Source organism: Streptopelia decaocto (genome assembly GCF_964273445.1).
Source record: "Streptopelia decaocto genome assembly, chromosome: 19".
NCBI classification, from domain to species: Eukaryota; Metazoa; Chordata; class Aves; order Columbiformes; family Columbidae; genus Streptopelia; species Streptopelia decaocto.
Window position 1 is genome coordinate 4950615 of NC_138674.1, and position 13613 is coordinate 4964227.

At 47.6% G+C, this 13613-nt stretch overlaps 1 protein-coding gene across 1 annotated transcript; it reads left to right on the top strand.

The window, feature by feature from the left end:
• Positions 1–217: 217 nt before the first annotated feature.
• On the top strand, positions 218–13397 carry TMEM183A (transmembrane protein 183A). The gene is made up of 8 exons (XM_082069542.1): positions 218–393; positions 984–1073; positions 4428–4583; positions 6185–6344; positions 7637–7817; positions 10994–11074; positions 11843–11998; positions 13091–13397. Exons 1-8 carry the CDS (start codon positions 297–299, stop codon positions 13274–13276), a joined length of 1107 nt encoding a protein of 368 aa, XP_081925668.1. The 5' UTR covers positions 218–296; the 3' UTR covers positions 13277–13397.
• Positions 13398–13613: the final 216 nt, after the last annotated feature.

Here is a 13613-nt window from a genome sequence, read left to right on the forward strand (position 1 = left end):
GGGGGTTGTGGAGTCTCCTTCTGTGCAGACATTCCAACCCGCCTGGACACCTTCCTGTGTAACCTCATCTGGGTGTTCCTGCTCCATGGGGGGATTGCACTGGATGAGCTTTTGAGGTCACATTCTGTAATTCTGTGACTCTGTGACTGGAAGTAGGGGGGGAGCCACACCACGGTGGCACGCTGTGACGTCAGAGCGGCGCGCCGGGCGGGTCGCGGCCGGGTGACGTCACGGTGCGGGGCGGGGGCGGTGCTGTCCCCGCTGTCCCCGCGGCCCCGCAGCCGCCCGGGCGGGACATGGCCCCTCGCGGCCGCCCCGCCGCCGCCGCCATGCCCAGGAGGGGCGCCCGGAAACGCCTCAAGTTCCGCGCCGAGGACGTGTGCTCCGAGCGGGGTGAGGGACGGGCCGGGGGAGCGGCCTCAGGGGAGAACGGGGCCCGGCCAGGGCTCGGGCCTACCGGGGGAAGGTGGACAGAGTGAGGCCTGAGCGACCAAGTGGCCTTTCCAGAGGGGTTGGCCGGGATGAGGGGAGCTGGACTCAGTCGGGCTTGTGGAGAACGAGAGCTGCTTCCAGCTGGAGGGGGGAATCTGGGCTGATGTATTTGGGGGGGGTTTGAGCCGTCTGGGTCTGTGCAGGAGGAGCTTGGGCCTAGAGGATAAGCCAGGCTTGAGTCAGGCTGTATGTGAGGCAGGGAAGGGGGTTTGGTGTTGGTGGAGGGAGACCTGGGTTGGGGGGGCGTTCCCCTGGGCTGAGGGATGATCCCCTGGGCTGGGGGGGGGTTCCCCTGTGCTGGGGGGTTCCCCTGGGCTTGGCAAACCAACAGACTGGGCTGGAAGCTGCTGGGGCTCCTTCTTCTGCACCTCCTGCTCAGCCTCTGTTCCTACGGGGAGTGTCCCCTTGAGGGATCGAGGCTCTTCAACCTTCTGTCCCCTCCCCTGTAATCCATAATCCCGCTGACGCTCCATCTCCCTGTTCTCCTGCAGTGACAGTGGCAGATTATGCCAACTCAGACCCAGCTGTCGTGAAATCAGGACGTGTGAAAAAAGCTGTGGCCAACGCTGTTCAGCAGGAAGGTGAGTCTGCACTGGGGGGACCCTCTTTTCCCCAGGTTGCTCCCCACTTTTCTGGCCTCTGTGTGATGTACAAAACTCCCCTTCCGTGGCCTGAGAAAATCTGTTTCCGTGCCTGAAAATCAGTTTGTGTTGCTCTGCAGAATCAGATGTTTAGAATCTTAGACAAGAGGTTTTGCAGAGAGCCTGTTGGATGGCCAGTAAGAATTGCTGAGTCCTTGTTAGTGCCTGAAATGAAAGGCCTTTTCCCATTGACTATAGGGTGTTATCTCCTGCTCTAAGCAGGAAATAACATGATACGAGTCTTTATTACTTTATTACCTCATATAAAACTGTAGGCAACTTTATTAGCAGGTAAAATTCTTTGCTAAGGGAATAGGGTTATGATAGTTCTGGCAGTCGTGTTCCCCCCCTGTGCTGCAGAGGATCTTTTGAGGGTGTTGCCGTTTCCTTGGTGAACTGTATAAACAAGCAGTTTCCTAGAAAAGTATGGCAATATTTGGTTATCTACTTCCTTGTTTTTTAGCTGCTGGTAACATTCTGAACTAACACGCCCTGTTTGCTTGAGAAGTGATAATGTTTAGGCCTTGACTCTTAAATGTGGCTTGTCACACGTGTTGGAGGTGAATGTTGTTACACTGACAGCGATGACTGGACCCTTCATATAAGGAAACTTGTGTTATGTTGCTCAAATCTTGCACGTTTAAAGAAAATATGCTCTTTGCATGAGTGCCTGTCATGGAGAAGCTGTACGGGGGCAGTGATGCTGGTTAATATCCTTTTTAGCTGCTGCTTCTCAAGCTTTTAAGATGAGGGCACCTCCCTCTTTTGTTGTCTCATTCCCTCTCTCCACCCTTCTGTATTCTCTGTCTCTGAGGCAGCTGCACTTCAGGCTCTTACCTGTCAAACCCTCTTTCTTGTCTTTCTTGTTCCTGCCAAACCCCAAGACCTTGTGTCCCGCATCCCCTGTTTTGTCCAGCTCAGCCCCTCTCCTCAAATGCCGCTCACATTCTGGCTCCCTGTGCGCTGTCTGGGTGACTCCAGGGCACAGCAGTTCCCTGCTCATCCCTTTCTCAGGTCTTTCCATAGAATCATTTTGGTTGGAAAAGACTCTCAGGATCATCCAGTCCAATGAAAACCTAAATCTAGCACTACCCCATGTCCCTAAGAGCCCTGTTTCTGAGTCTGCTCAACCCCTCCAGGGATGGTGACTCCAGCACTGTCCTGGGCAGCCTGTTCCAATGCCCGACAGCCCTTTCCGGGAAGAAATTGTTCCCCAGATCCAACCTCAACCTCCCCTGATGCAACTGGAGCCTGTTTCCTCTGTTGGTGCAGCGTCACCCGGGCTTTCCCCTCACGGGATCCTTGGGATCTCTCCTCCCCAGCCCCAGGGCTGTGTGACAGCCTTATCTCCTGCAGCCCTGACGCAGCCGCAGCCTTATCTGTGCAGCGTGGCACAGCGTGGGGACAGCAGGCAGGCGGGATGGGACAGCAGCCGCAGCCTTTGGCCTCGCTCGCCTCCTGTCTCTTGGCTCCAAGTAAACGTCGCACTGTGTGTGTCTGCCAGCGAGCGGGGAAAGGAGCAAAAACAGGGTGGAATTTTCCTGAGCTTTTTTCTTCCCACCCTGACTCCCAGGGCTGGGGTGGGGGTTACTGCTGTGAGATGGAGAGGGTGTCCCTGCGAGACTGCAGTGCAGGGTGGTTCAGGCAACTCACGTTTTGATCTTTCCTTTTCAGAATGTGTCTTTTTTTTTTTTCCCCAAACCCCTCTCTGAGTCTCTGTCTGTTGTTGTCTTCTCTTGCTTGGCTATATTTGATGTCATAACTTACTGCCATTCATGATGCCACCTATTTATCTTTTTTTTTTTGCCTATAAAAGGTCAAGTAGAGAGGGCAGTACATTCCAACGGTGAGCAATACCACTGTTGTGAACATGTACAGTTTACAGAGCAAACTGTGCAAAGCAAAGTAGAGCTGGTTTAGCAAAGCACTGAAAATAGCTCTAGTTAGTGTGTTCAGTCAAGCTCTGTCCTAGGACTGGCTTTCCATCTGCTGTATTACTGGTTCAAAACCTCATTCTGCAGTTAGAAATGAGAACGTGTCATCTGAAATTTATTTATGATCAGCTCCTGATATAGTTTTTTTGTTATATTGCCTGCCATTCTGTCCCTTTATCTCAAATAGCAAAATAGCATGTCTTCCTCTCTGGTGGCTCTGCGGACTGTAACCATGATGGATAAACCTTTCCTGGGCTTCAGCTGGTGTGAGGTTAGAAAAGCTGGAGCAGCACAACATCCTCTGAGGTGCTCAGGTGTCTCTTGGTTAAAGTCCTTTTCTTTATCCAAGCACATCAGGTTGAAATTGGTGGTGGAGTCACCATCCCTGGAGGGGTTTAAAGGGCATTTAGACGAGGTTCTTAGGGATATCATTTAGTGCTAGAGTTAGGTTATCGTTGGACTCAATGATCCTGATGGTCTCTTCCAACTGAAATGATTTTATGATTCTATGTAATTCAACTTGAATGAATTTTACAGACTACTTGCAAAGCATTTCTAAAATGCTTTTACAGTGCTGGTCTGTGACAGTACCTCACACAACTGTAATGTAGGACCACACATTTCTTTCTCAAGACTGTCATTACTGCCTCACACGTGTGTTTGTCTGCCCTGATGAGCCCTCAGTTTACAGATCAAGTTTTTAAAATAATTTTACCAATTATTTCCTAACAGGGATGTGTCTAAACATCTTCCCAAAGGCAAAAAAACCAAACCTAAACTCAACCCACACAACTTGCATTAGGCCAGAGTCTTTTCCTCCACTGAATTCTAGGATAAGTGGAGCTCCTATACACTTGGCACTGAGTTCTATTGCTGATGGATTGTCTGTCATCAGCTGCAGGATCTCTTTATCCTGCTGAAAAGGGAGTGTAGCTTCTCTGTGTTCACAGAACAATTACAGAGTAGGTGCTGGCTCTATCTGGGCTGAACGTGGTCACGCAAGGAAGCTCTGGTATGCAGGGGAACCAGTTAGGGCTGCAGAAAGAGGGCCTGTTGTTTTATTCGGAATTGTAAACAGCTTCAGCCAAACCAATGGGATCATCTGCATAATGTGCTGGCAATCGCCCTCACATTGTTCATTCTTTAAAACAAGGAGCTGAATAATGATGTTTCTAATTCACTCACCCGTGCTAATCCTTCTCTGACAAGGTAGTCCTCGGGCCCAGGATTTACTGGCTTGTGTAGGAAGCTTTAGTGCAGTTAACGCCTCGTTCCTTAGCAGTGGCTCCACTGAAGTATTTCCTGAACTTGGATCACCTTTTTCTCTCTGCTGATAAACTGTTATTGCTTGTCGTTCTAGTAAAATCCCTCTGTGGTTTGGAAGCTTCTTGCGTTCCTGCCGAGGAAGTTCTCTCCGTATCAGGAGAGTCTTGCGACAGCAGCGATGAGATGGATACGAAGGAAAGCGTCAACGGGCGAAGTGTGTCTAGAAAGAAGAAGAGCAAAAGGCACAAAGGTACGTGTGGTCGCCAGCCTCTCCTGGAGCTCTGTCTGGGCACCTTCTGTGTGTGTGATGTTGGTGATTGTGATTTACAGGTCATTCACGGGGTCCTTCGGGATGTTCTGCAACTTGTATGTGCACAAAGAAGGGTCAAAACACTTTTAAACCTGCTGGGACTCAGTCAGAGGTCTTGTCATTTCACAAAGGCAAGGCCTTGGGCATGAAATCAAAGCCAGAGAGCTCGTTCTTTTTGGGAACCTTCTCTCAGCCTTGGGAAACTAATGCTCTTTGAAAGAGTTGTGAAGCTTTACCAGGCTCACTTCATTGAATACCTGTTGGTGACACCAGGGTTTGCTCTGGGGAAAAAACGCTGCTGTCCGTGGTGCATTTGTTCACAAAATCCATGCTTTTTTTTTTCCTCCTAACAAACAAGTGAATTTGGCCCTAGTGACATCAATGTAAGTTAATTCCAGGGAGATATATCCTTCAGCATTTACACTTAATGCAACTCTATAGAAAACTATTTGCAATGGAGCGTAAGCAACAAACTGTTCTGCTGCACTGTGGAATCCTGCAGGAGCTTCTAATAACAAGTTGCTTTCAGGTTGAGAAACAAATTTTAACTTGGTTTTCTGGACTTAAATCTGAACTTTACTAAGACTAGTACTAATTTGTGTAACACATGAACCTCCACTGTGGGCTTAGCTGCACAGTGCTCCTCTGGAATAGGAGTTTAATCTCTTTTATTAACATATCCTTGGTACTTTTGGGAAAATAGGAATATCTGCATGGCTGGAGTTATGGGAGTTACAAGCCTGGAAAGACAGCATTCTGTTCTACCAGAGCATTTTCTGTCTTATTTCTGCTATGTGTTTAGGGAAGAAAAAATTATAATAGACAAAATGATACTGTGCTCTGCAGTTCTATGTTTTCTTTCTCTTTTCTTGATTTTCCTAATGCTTGGTATGGTTTAGCTATTTATATCCTTTAAAAGCAGTTTTTCTCCTAAAGCTGGAGCTATGTCTGTGGAAAAACGTGTGGTGTTATCTTAAAAACACCGCAGGAGTGAAAGGAGTTCCCGAATCTTCAGTTCTGCTTGAGCGGTTCTGACACCTCCGAGAGGAAGAACGGGCCATTCTGCTCATCTGTGAATTACATTAAAAGTTTCCCATCTCAGAAGGTTTAATTAAATTGCAGATTTAAGAAAAGCAACTGATTAAGCCATTAGAAGAGAATTGCCTGCCCTCCCTAGCAAAGCCTCTAGAAAAGTATTTTGAGCATTTGAACAAAGAATCAAGGAGCTTGGCATGGTCTTAACAACATTCAGAGACTTCTAGTATTAAGCATTTTTTGATGACCTGTTAAATGAGCAGTATTGATAAAAATGCATGAGTTTGGCCCTCCTGTGCATAAAGTCACCTCTGTATTTGCCATCCAATTTTGATTTCTCCACCCAAGTGTTATTCTTCAGCTGGGAAAGGGTCAAGAATTGAAACAGGGTCCAGTAGTAAAGAACTACCAGTAGTAAAGCTGCTACCAGTAGTAACGCACAAGCCTCTAGATATGACTTGGTCAAGAGGTTATTTCCTACATTAACAAACCTTAATTGCGTTTAGAAAATCCCGATGGGGGTGGCGGAGAAGAGTACCCCATTGATATCTGGCTGCTGTTGGCTTCCTACATTCGCCCTGAAGACATTGTCCGGTTTTCCTTGATTTGCAAGAAAGCCTGGACCGTTACTTGCACTGCTGCCTTTTGGACCAGGCTCTACAGAAGGTGAGACTCCGGAGAATTTGTAAACTATTTGTAGAAGGCTTCAGCAGTTACCAGCTCTCTGCAGAGCTGTAAATAGGGAATATTTCATAGAATCATTTTGGTTGGAAGAGACCCTTAAGATCATCAAGTCCAACCATAACCTAGATCTCACACTACCCCACGTCCCTGAGAACCTCATCTCCACGTCTGTTCAATCCCTCCAGGGATGGTGACTGCAGCACTGCCCTGGGCAGCCTGTTCCAATGCCCCACAGCCCTTTGGGGAAGAAATTGTTCCTGATTTCCAATCTCAACCTCCCCTGGTGCAACTTAAGGCCATTTCACTATACAGTAGGGTGCTAGAATGTTTGCATATCTGCTTTGGATCTAGAAATGGATTTGTGTTTCATATGTCTGCATGCTCCATATAACATCTCGAAGCATCGTGTGTTTTCTGCCTGCTGCGGTGTACACGCTCCTGTTAGTAACAATGTTCTGTGTGTAAATCACTCAAGGTGCTTACAGTAAGGTCAATGCCGTTACCTTGCTGAAAGGTGAGCAAACATCCCTGATAGAAGACTCACCCTGCTTCAAGCTTTGATCCTGGCCACCTTCCTGTAATTAGGGTGGCCTGAGAGAAACTGAGGTGTTTTGGAGCCGTCTTTGTGGCAAAACTAAGTTAGAAATAAAGTGAGAGGAGAATAAGAGCAAAGAGATGAGCAAAACTTGAAACAAATCCTTCCGTCCTGTTGCATGCCACTTGGACTCTCCTTCAGGACAGAACATAACATTTTCTTAACGTTTCTATAGCTGTTGCTCAGGAGGCACAAGCAGCAGGAGTACAGAGCAAACAGCAGCTGTTGTCATCCTCACCCCCATTTTTTAGGGTGAAGTTCCCCAGCAAAGGCTCTTTTGGCATCTGACCCTTGAGCGCGGACATTCAGACGACTCGGGCAGTTGTCTGCAAGCCTGCAGTCAGGCTCAGCGAAAAAGAGTCCCTGAGAAACTGGCAATCTGCTGCTAAAACACCATCTGGTCTCTCTGAGCCAACTGTCTGTGAGGAATTATTGGGGAATTGCAGCATGATGTGCTGATGTGTGTGCTGGAAACCTGCCTGATGCAGGGAAAGATTTTGAGACTCAGGTGATTTCACAGAGAGCCGTCGAACACCCTTGAAGCGCTCAGAGTTAACAGGAGGTCCTCTGGTCCATCAGATATTCAGTTTTCTCTGAGCGTGGATCTTGTCTTAGCTCTCTTCCGCCTGTCTCTGACATTCTGACCCTTCAGCACGTGTTGGGTTTGTCATTTTTTCAGGCACTACAGTCTGGACGCGTACCTGCCCCTCCGCCTGCGGCCGGAGTCCATGGAGAAGCTGCACTGCCTCCGCGCGTGTGTCATCCGCTCGCTGTACCACATGTACGAGCCTTTCGCGTCTCGAGTCTCCAGGAATCCAGCTATTCCAGACAGTACTCCCAGCACTTTAAAAAATTCCAGAGTAAGTGGAATCACTGAGGAGGTTGGATATGTCTGTGGTGTTGGTCTTTCTGGGTTTTTTGTGTTCTCTTTCTAGAAGAAAAACATGTTGGCCAGTGAAGCTTGGGTGTAGGACTATTATTAACTCTGAATAGTGATTTTTAAAAGTATGCAGGTGACTTGTGTCTGTGTAGTTGCTACTGCAAAGGATTGTAGTTATTATTCTGGGTACCTTCTGCCTAAGTCCTACCACAACAGCTTTGTCATCAGCAAAAAGGCACTTGCTTCACTGAATAGCAGAACTGCTCGGGGTATTTGCAGCCCTCCCCTCCTCTGTTGCAAATTTGTTGCTGAAAGGAGGTTGCAGTAGGATCAGCTTTTATATCTTCTGCTTTATTCTGACGCTGTCTGCCAGAATCCATCTTTTCTCCGTAGCAGGCGTCCGGAGAGATGCGAAGTGACACTGCTAACCTCTGAAAGGGAGTCACTTTGTTCCTGTAGGTCACCCGTCGTCTCTGGTGTCTGGGTGAGGGAGCGTAGCAAGGTTGTGAGCTTGGCTGCGCAGAGCAAACGTCTGCTTTGGGTCTGGGGCTGCGGTTGTGTGGGGCTGCACAGGGTTTGTCTCTGGTGTGGGCAGGTGATTCCCTTCCCTATCCCAGCTTGGTGTATCCATCTGTCTTTAATTGCTGCGGACCATTAACTCTGAAATGCCTCTGAGTCTCTTGTTTTGGTTTTTAACTTGCAACTGGCTGATACTCTGTGAGCAGCTTAAGCAACAATGTGAGTTTACACTCTCCAAAGTACAAAACTAATTGAATGAGGTTTGGCTCAAGAGTTGTACTTGCCGTGCAAAATAGAGCAAGCTCATCTCTCTGTAGGTGACATCCCTCCTTTCTTCCTTCCTCTCCCTGGGTGGTTACTGGAAAAAAATGTCATTTGGCGCAGGGAGCATCGAGCAGCAAGACAAGCAGGTGGTGCTGCAGAGCAGGAGAAGAACGCACAGTTCTGTGCGCAGGCTTATCTCTGCATCCAGAGCTCTTCATTCTCTTCCTGAATAACCCGGGTTGAATATCATCTCTCTTAAAAAAATAAAAAGCAAAACATTTCTGGGAAATTCCAACTTAACCTTAGTCCTTCCGAGTCTTACTTTGGGTCTGTGAGAGCTGGAAACCCTGGGGTGATGCTGGCAGGGTCGGCGTTTTGGAAGCATTCACATTGACATCATAACGGCTTTGGTGCCCACTGCTAGTGCTGCTACTGTACTAACGGCGTGAGGAAGATTCTTGAAGTGCAGTCTTTTATTATCCAGCTTTTTAAAAAGGAAATTAAATGGTGACAAGGCTTTGATAGAACAGTAGAGGTTTGACACGACCCCTTGGAGCATAAAAAAGCCATCCTGAGTCTGGTCTTGCTGTCCTACTGCATTGCAAGGCTCTGAGCTCCGCCTGTGCGCAGAAACGCCCAGCAAAGTGGGTGCAGAGGAGGGTCTGACGTTGCCTCCCCACGTTCTTGCTTTATTAGGCTTTGGTTATTCCTTTATGGGTCGTTAAAACTAGTGGCAAATGCCCCTGTAAACTGCATGTGGCACCCCAGACCCGGGTGTTCTCAAATCTAGCTTTTCCTCTTTAATTTCCTTTTTTCTTTCCCTAGCCTAGCTTGTGTGGGACACTGGAGCCGTTATGGTGTCAGCAGAAGTGTTTGCCCTTTAAAGACACCCCCATTATTTTTGGTGGAGCGGCAGGCCGTACGGCGCGTCTGAAGGGCAGGACGGCTGACCCGTGGACGACATCCTCTGCCCCTTAGGAGGTACTGACCGTTTTGTGCTTCACTACTTGCCATCACCAAACAAGTCACTAGCCCAGGCTGTTTCTGCGGGTGTATTACAAACGCTACCAATGCTGGAGTGAAACTCAGCAGCATCTGCTGCTCATATGAGTTAAAAAAAAGACCTGGAAAAAGTCTTTTTATTGGCAAAAACTGAGGGCTACCTCCTCCCAAGTGGAGGTTACTTGGCGCATGTTTCTGAGCTTGACTCCACGTAGCTTTGTTGTTCACCTCATGTGGTTTGTCGAGATAAAGATCCCTTAAGGACTCTTGTTTATGGACACGACTCAGAGTTGAAGTCAAGGGCCTCGTATCAGCCGTAGTCTCTAATTACGGAGCCCCCATAGTGGATGCTGCTTTGTTTTGTTTGGGGTCACACTGTCGTGGAATTAAATGTGTGCTTCACCCAGCAACCCAGTCAGGTGTTCTCTTCGCGTGGGAGAGATTGTGTCAGGGCTGTGGGGAGTTGTCTCTTTGCCCAGATAATTCTTCCTTTTCCTGCTGACGATGGTAGAAAGATAAGACCAGCTGTGGTGGGCTGGCACCTGTGGTGTGGGAGCATTCAGTGATTCCCGGGCTGACTGGCCAGGTTCTTTTCTTGGCTGTTGAGGGCTTGTTGCTTCTACTCACTCGTAGGCAGGGAATTTCCCTCCTACGCAGTTTAATACATGCACTCTGAGATTCCTCCTCTGGAACAGGTGTTGGGATGGATCCTGTGGACCACACAGTGATAACTGGGTTAAATTGGAAGACTTTTGGTGTATGTCTGCACGGGAGATGCTGTTTGAGGCCCTTGTCTCATTTTCTTTTAAAACAGGGGCAGGTTGATCAAACTGTACGAACCTGGTGGTGTTTTTATACTCTGAAGTGTGACAGTCAGTGCTTAGTGATGTCAAGACCTTCTTTTGATGCTAAAGTGGCTCAGGAACTTTCTTATCTGTCATCTCACAGCTCCTGTATCAGTCTCTGGATTCTCTCCTTGATCCTTATTCTGTTGTTCCTCGCATTATTCTTGTTCAGAGTCCAGTTTAGTGGGATTTCTTGATGGTTGGGAGAAGTGGTTGAATCCTTACGGCTCATCTCTGCCTTTTAGGAAAGGGACAAACTGCGCAATGGGATTTTTCTGTTTAGCACATCAGTAGCTACGTGTTGTATCATCCAGTTGCACGATGAGTTGGCCAGCTTGAAACTGGGAGACCTAAACTGCTCTGTGTGTGTTCTTTGAACAGAAATAATTTGAATAACTAGCTCCTAACTGCTCCTTTGTAGTTGTGTTTGTAATTGGAAGCCTTTATGCTCTGCTAAAACTTATTTAAAGTGGTGCCTTCATAATTTTGTGTTTCTTTTGTGTTTTTTTTTTGTTTTCCACCTCAGTGTCTGCTTTTCTGGTGCAAAAAGCTCGAAGGGAACAGACAAGAAGCAATGTGGGAATTCAACTTCAAGTTCAAAAAGCAGGTATGAAAGAAGAACCGGAATGGCTGTGACTTCTTTTGAAGCGGTAATGATTTTTCTGAGTGGTAGAAATGAAGGCGGAAACTTTTTATGCGTTCAGAGAATAAATGGAAACTCTGGCTCCCATGGTAAACTAAAGCACGTTCTGAAACTGCACTCAGTTTTCAGTCTGTGTGACCAAGACATTTAGAATACTGTGGTTTTACTTTTGATTTTTATTTGGCATCCTTTCTCTGCTCTAAGAGTGCATCACTTGTTACTGTAAATAATCTGATCTTTGGGTCATTGCTACTAATTCCTACCAAAAATCTGAATACTTGTGTAAAAATATAGACCAAAATCTGAAATTTCTTGTTTTACCATTGGAATGATTTCCCACATAAGTGAAAAAATGCCAACACTGCCAATGAAAACCACCAGGAATGGGTGTCAGGAGAAGCCAGTTGTTTCAGGAAACGTTGGGAATTCTGCAGCTTTCCCCCCTAAAGAAACGGGCCTGCACATTGCCTGTCCTGAGCGATGGCTTTTGGTTGTTTAGAGAATCATCGAATTGTTTTGGTTGGAAAAGACCTTTAAGATCATTGAGTCCAACCGTTAACCCAACCCTGGCACTAACACGTGTCCCTAAGAACCTCATCTCCACGTCTTTTAAACACCCCCGGGATGTATAACTGTCCAAGTGTGCAAATGTGGTGATGGTGACTAGTGAGAAGAAGCCAAGATCTCATTGGAGGTTCCTGCTGAGCTCAATAAGTCTGTCTTTCCCTCCAGTCTCCCAGATTGAAGAGCAAGTGTTGCAAAGGTCTTCAGCCACCGATTCAGTATGAAGAAGTCCACACAAATCCGGATCAGGATTGCTGTCTGCTGCAGATCACCACCTTCAACTTCATATTCGTGCCAATAGTCATGGGTATGACGTTTACCTTGGTGAGTACTGAAGAAACCTGCCAGGGAAACTTGGCGTGTGTCGTTTCTGTGAGGAGATGAAGGTGTAAATCACACCAAACCAGCTCTGGGAATCTTCTATTTAATCATCAGAGGAAATGCTGAGGATCTCCTCGGTTGAGCTTCTGCATTTCCATCTGCTCTTCCCTCCTTGGTGCAGCAAATACAGATGATGTAGAGAATCTGCAAGGAGCTGTGGTTGTGCAGCACCTGGGGGCAGGGGAGCTGTCAAAACTCCAAAGGGTACAAGGGGTGAGGAAGAAAAGGTCTTCCCTCCTCAATAAAATATCTCCTTACCTTACGGCAATACATTCTGAGAGCAAAAACATACAAGCAAACTCTTTTGGGGTGTCTATGATCCCAGATTTCTGGGAGAAAGAGCAGTTCTTGAAGCAGCATTCATGGGGTTGTTGTAACCCAAGTGCAGGACCCGGCACTTGGCCTTGTTGAACCTCAGACAATTGGCCTCGACCCATCGATCCAGCCAGTCCAGATCCCTCTGTACGGCCTTCCCACCCTCCAGCAGATCAACACTCCCACACAACTTGGTGGCATCTGCAAACTGAGTGAGGGTTCACTCAGTCCCCTCATCTGGATCATTGATAAAGAGATTAAACAGAACTGGCCCCAGTACTGAGCCCTGGAGACACCACTTGTGACCGGCCACCAACTAGATTTGGCTCGGTTCACCACAACTTTTTGGGCCTGGCCCTCCAGCCAGTTCTTTATCCATGGCAGATACACCATCCAGGCCGTGAGCTGCAGCTTCTCCAGAGATGCTGTGGGATACGGCGTCACAGGCTTTACTGGAGTCCGACTACACAACACCCACAGCCTCTCCCTCATCTACTAGTTGGGTCACCTTGTCGTGGGACATCAGGTTGGTCAAACAGGACCTGCCTTTCATAAACCCACATTGACCAGGCCTGATCATACGGTTCTCTTGTATGTGCCAGCTGATGTTACTTATTTAGAAGAATTTAAAAATATATATATCTAAAAGCGTACTGTTGAGAACTCTGTTTATTCATCACTTTCATTTCCTGAAGCGCCTCCTTGTCTCTCTCCCCGTAGTTCACCATCAACGTGAGCACGGACATGAGGCACCACCGCGTGCGCCTGGTGTTCCAGGACGCCCCAGTTCGCAACGGCAAGAAGCCTCGTCCGGACCAGGGCGTGCAGGTCGTGCTGGACCCCGTGCACAGCGTGCGGCTCCTGGACTGGTGGCACCCCCAGTATCCCTTCTCCCCAAAAGCTTAGTGCTCGCCTGAGCCTGCGGCAGCCGGCGGGTGACTGAACCTGGCAGGCTGAAGAGAATTTCTAGGAACCAGGAAATCCTATTTTTATTTCTTAAATAAATTCTGCAGTCTCCTTGCAAGTGGTTGAAGCTGCTGAGCCAGTCTGTATGTATATAACTTCTGGGCAGTGATGGGCAGAGATGAGTGTAAAGCGGAAATTATTTGTAAACACACTTTTATGTAAAATTCACGTTTTATGATTTGAAAGGAGCTCCCTGGAACTGTTCATTTAAAATCCTTTTTGGTGCTAATGAAAGTGGTCCTGTTGTCTGTTTTTGGGAAGAAGGAGGAGGTTTTCC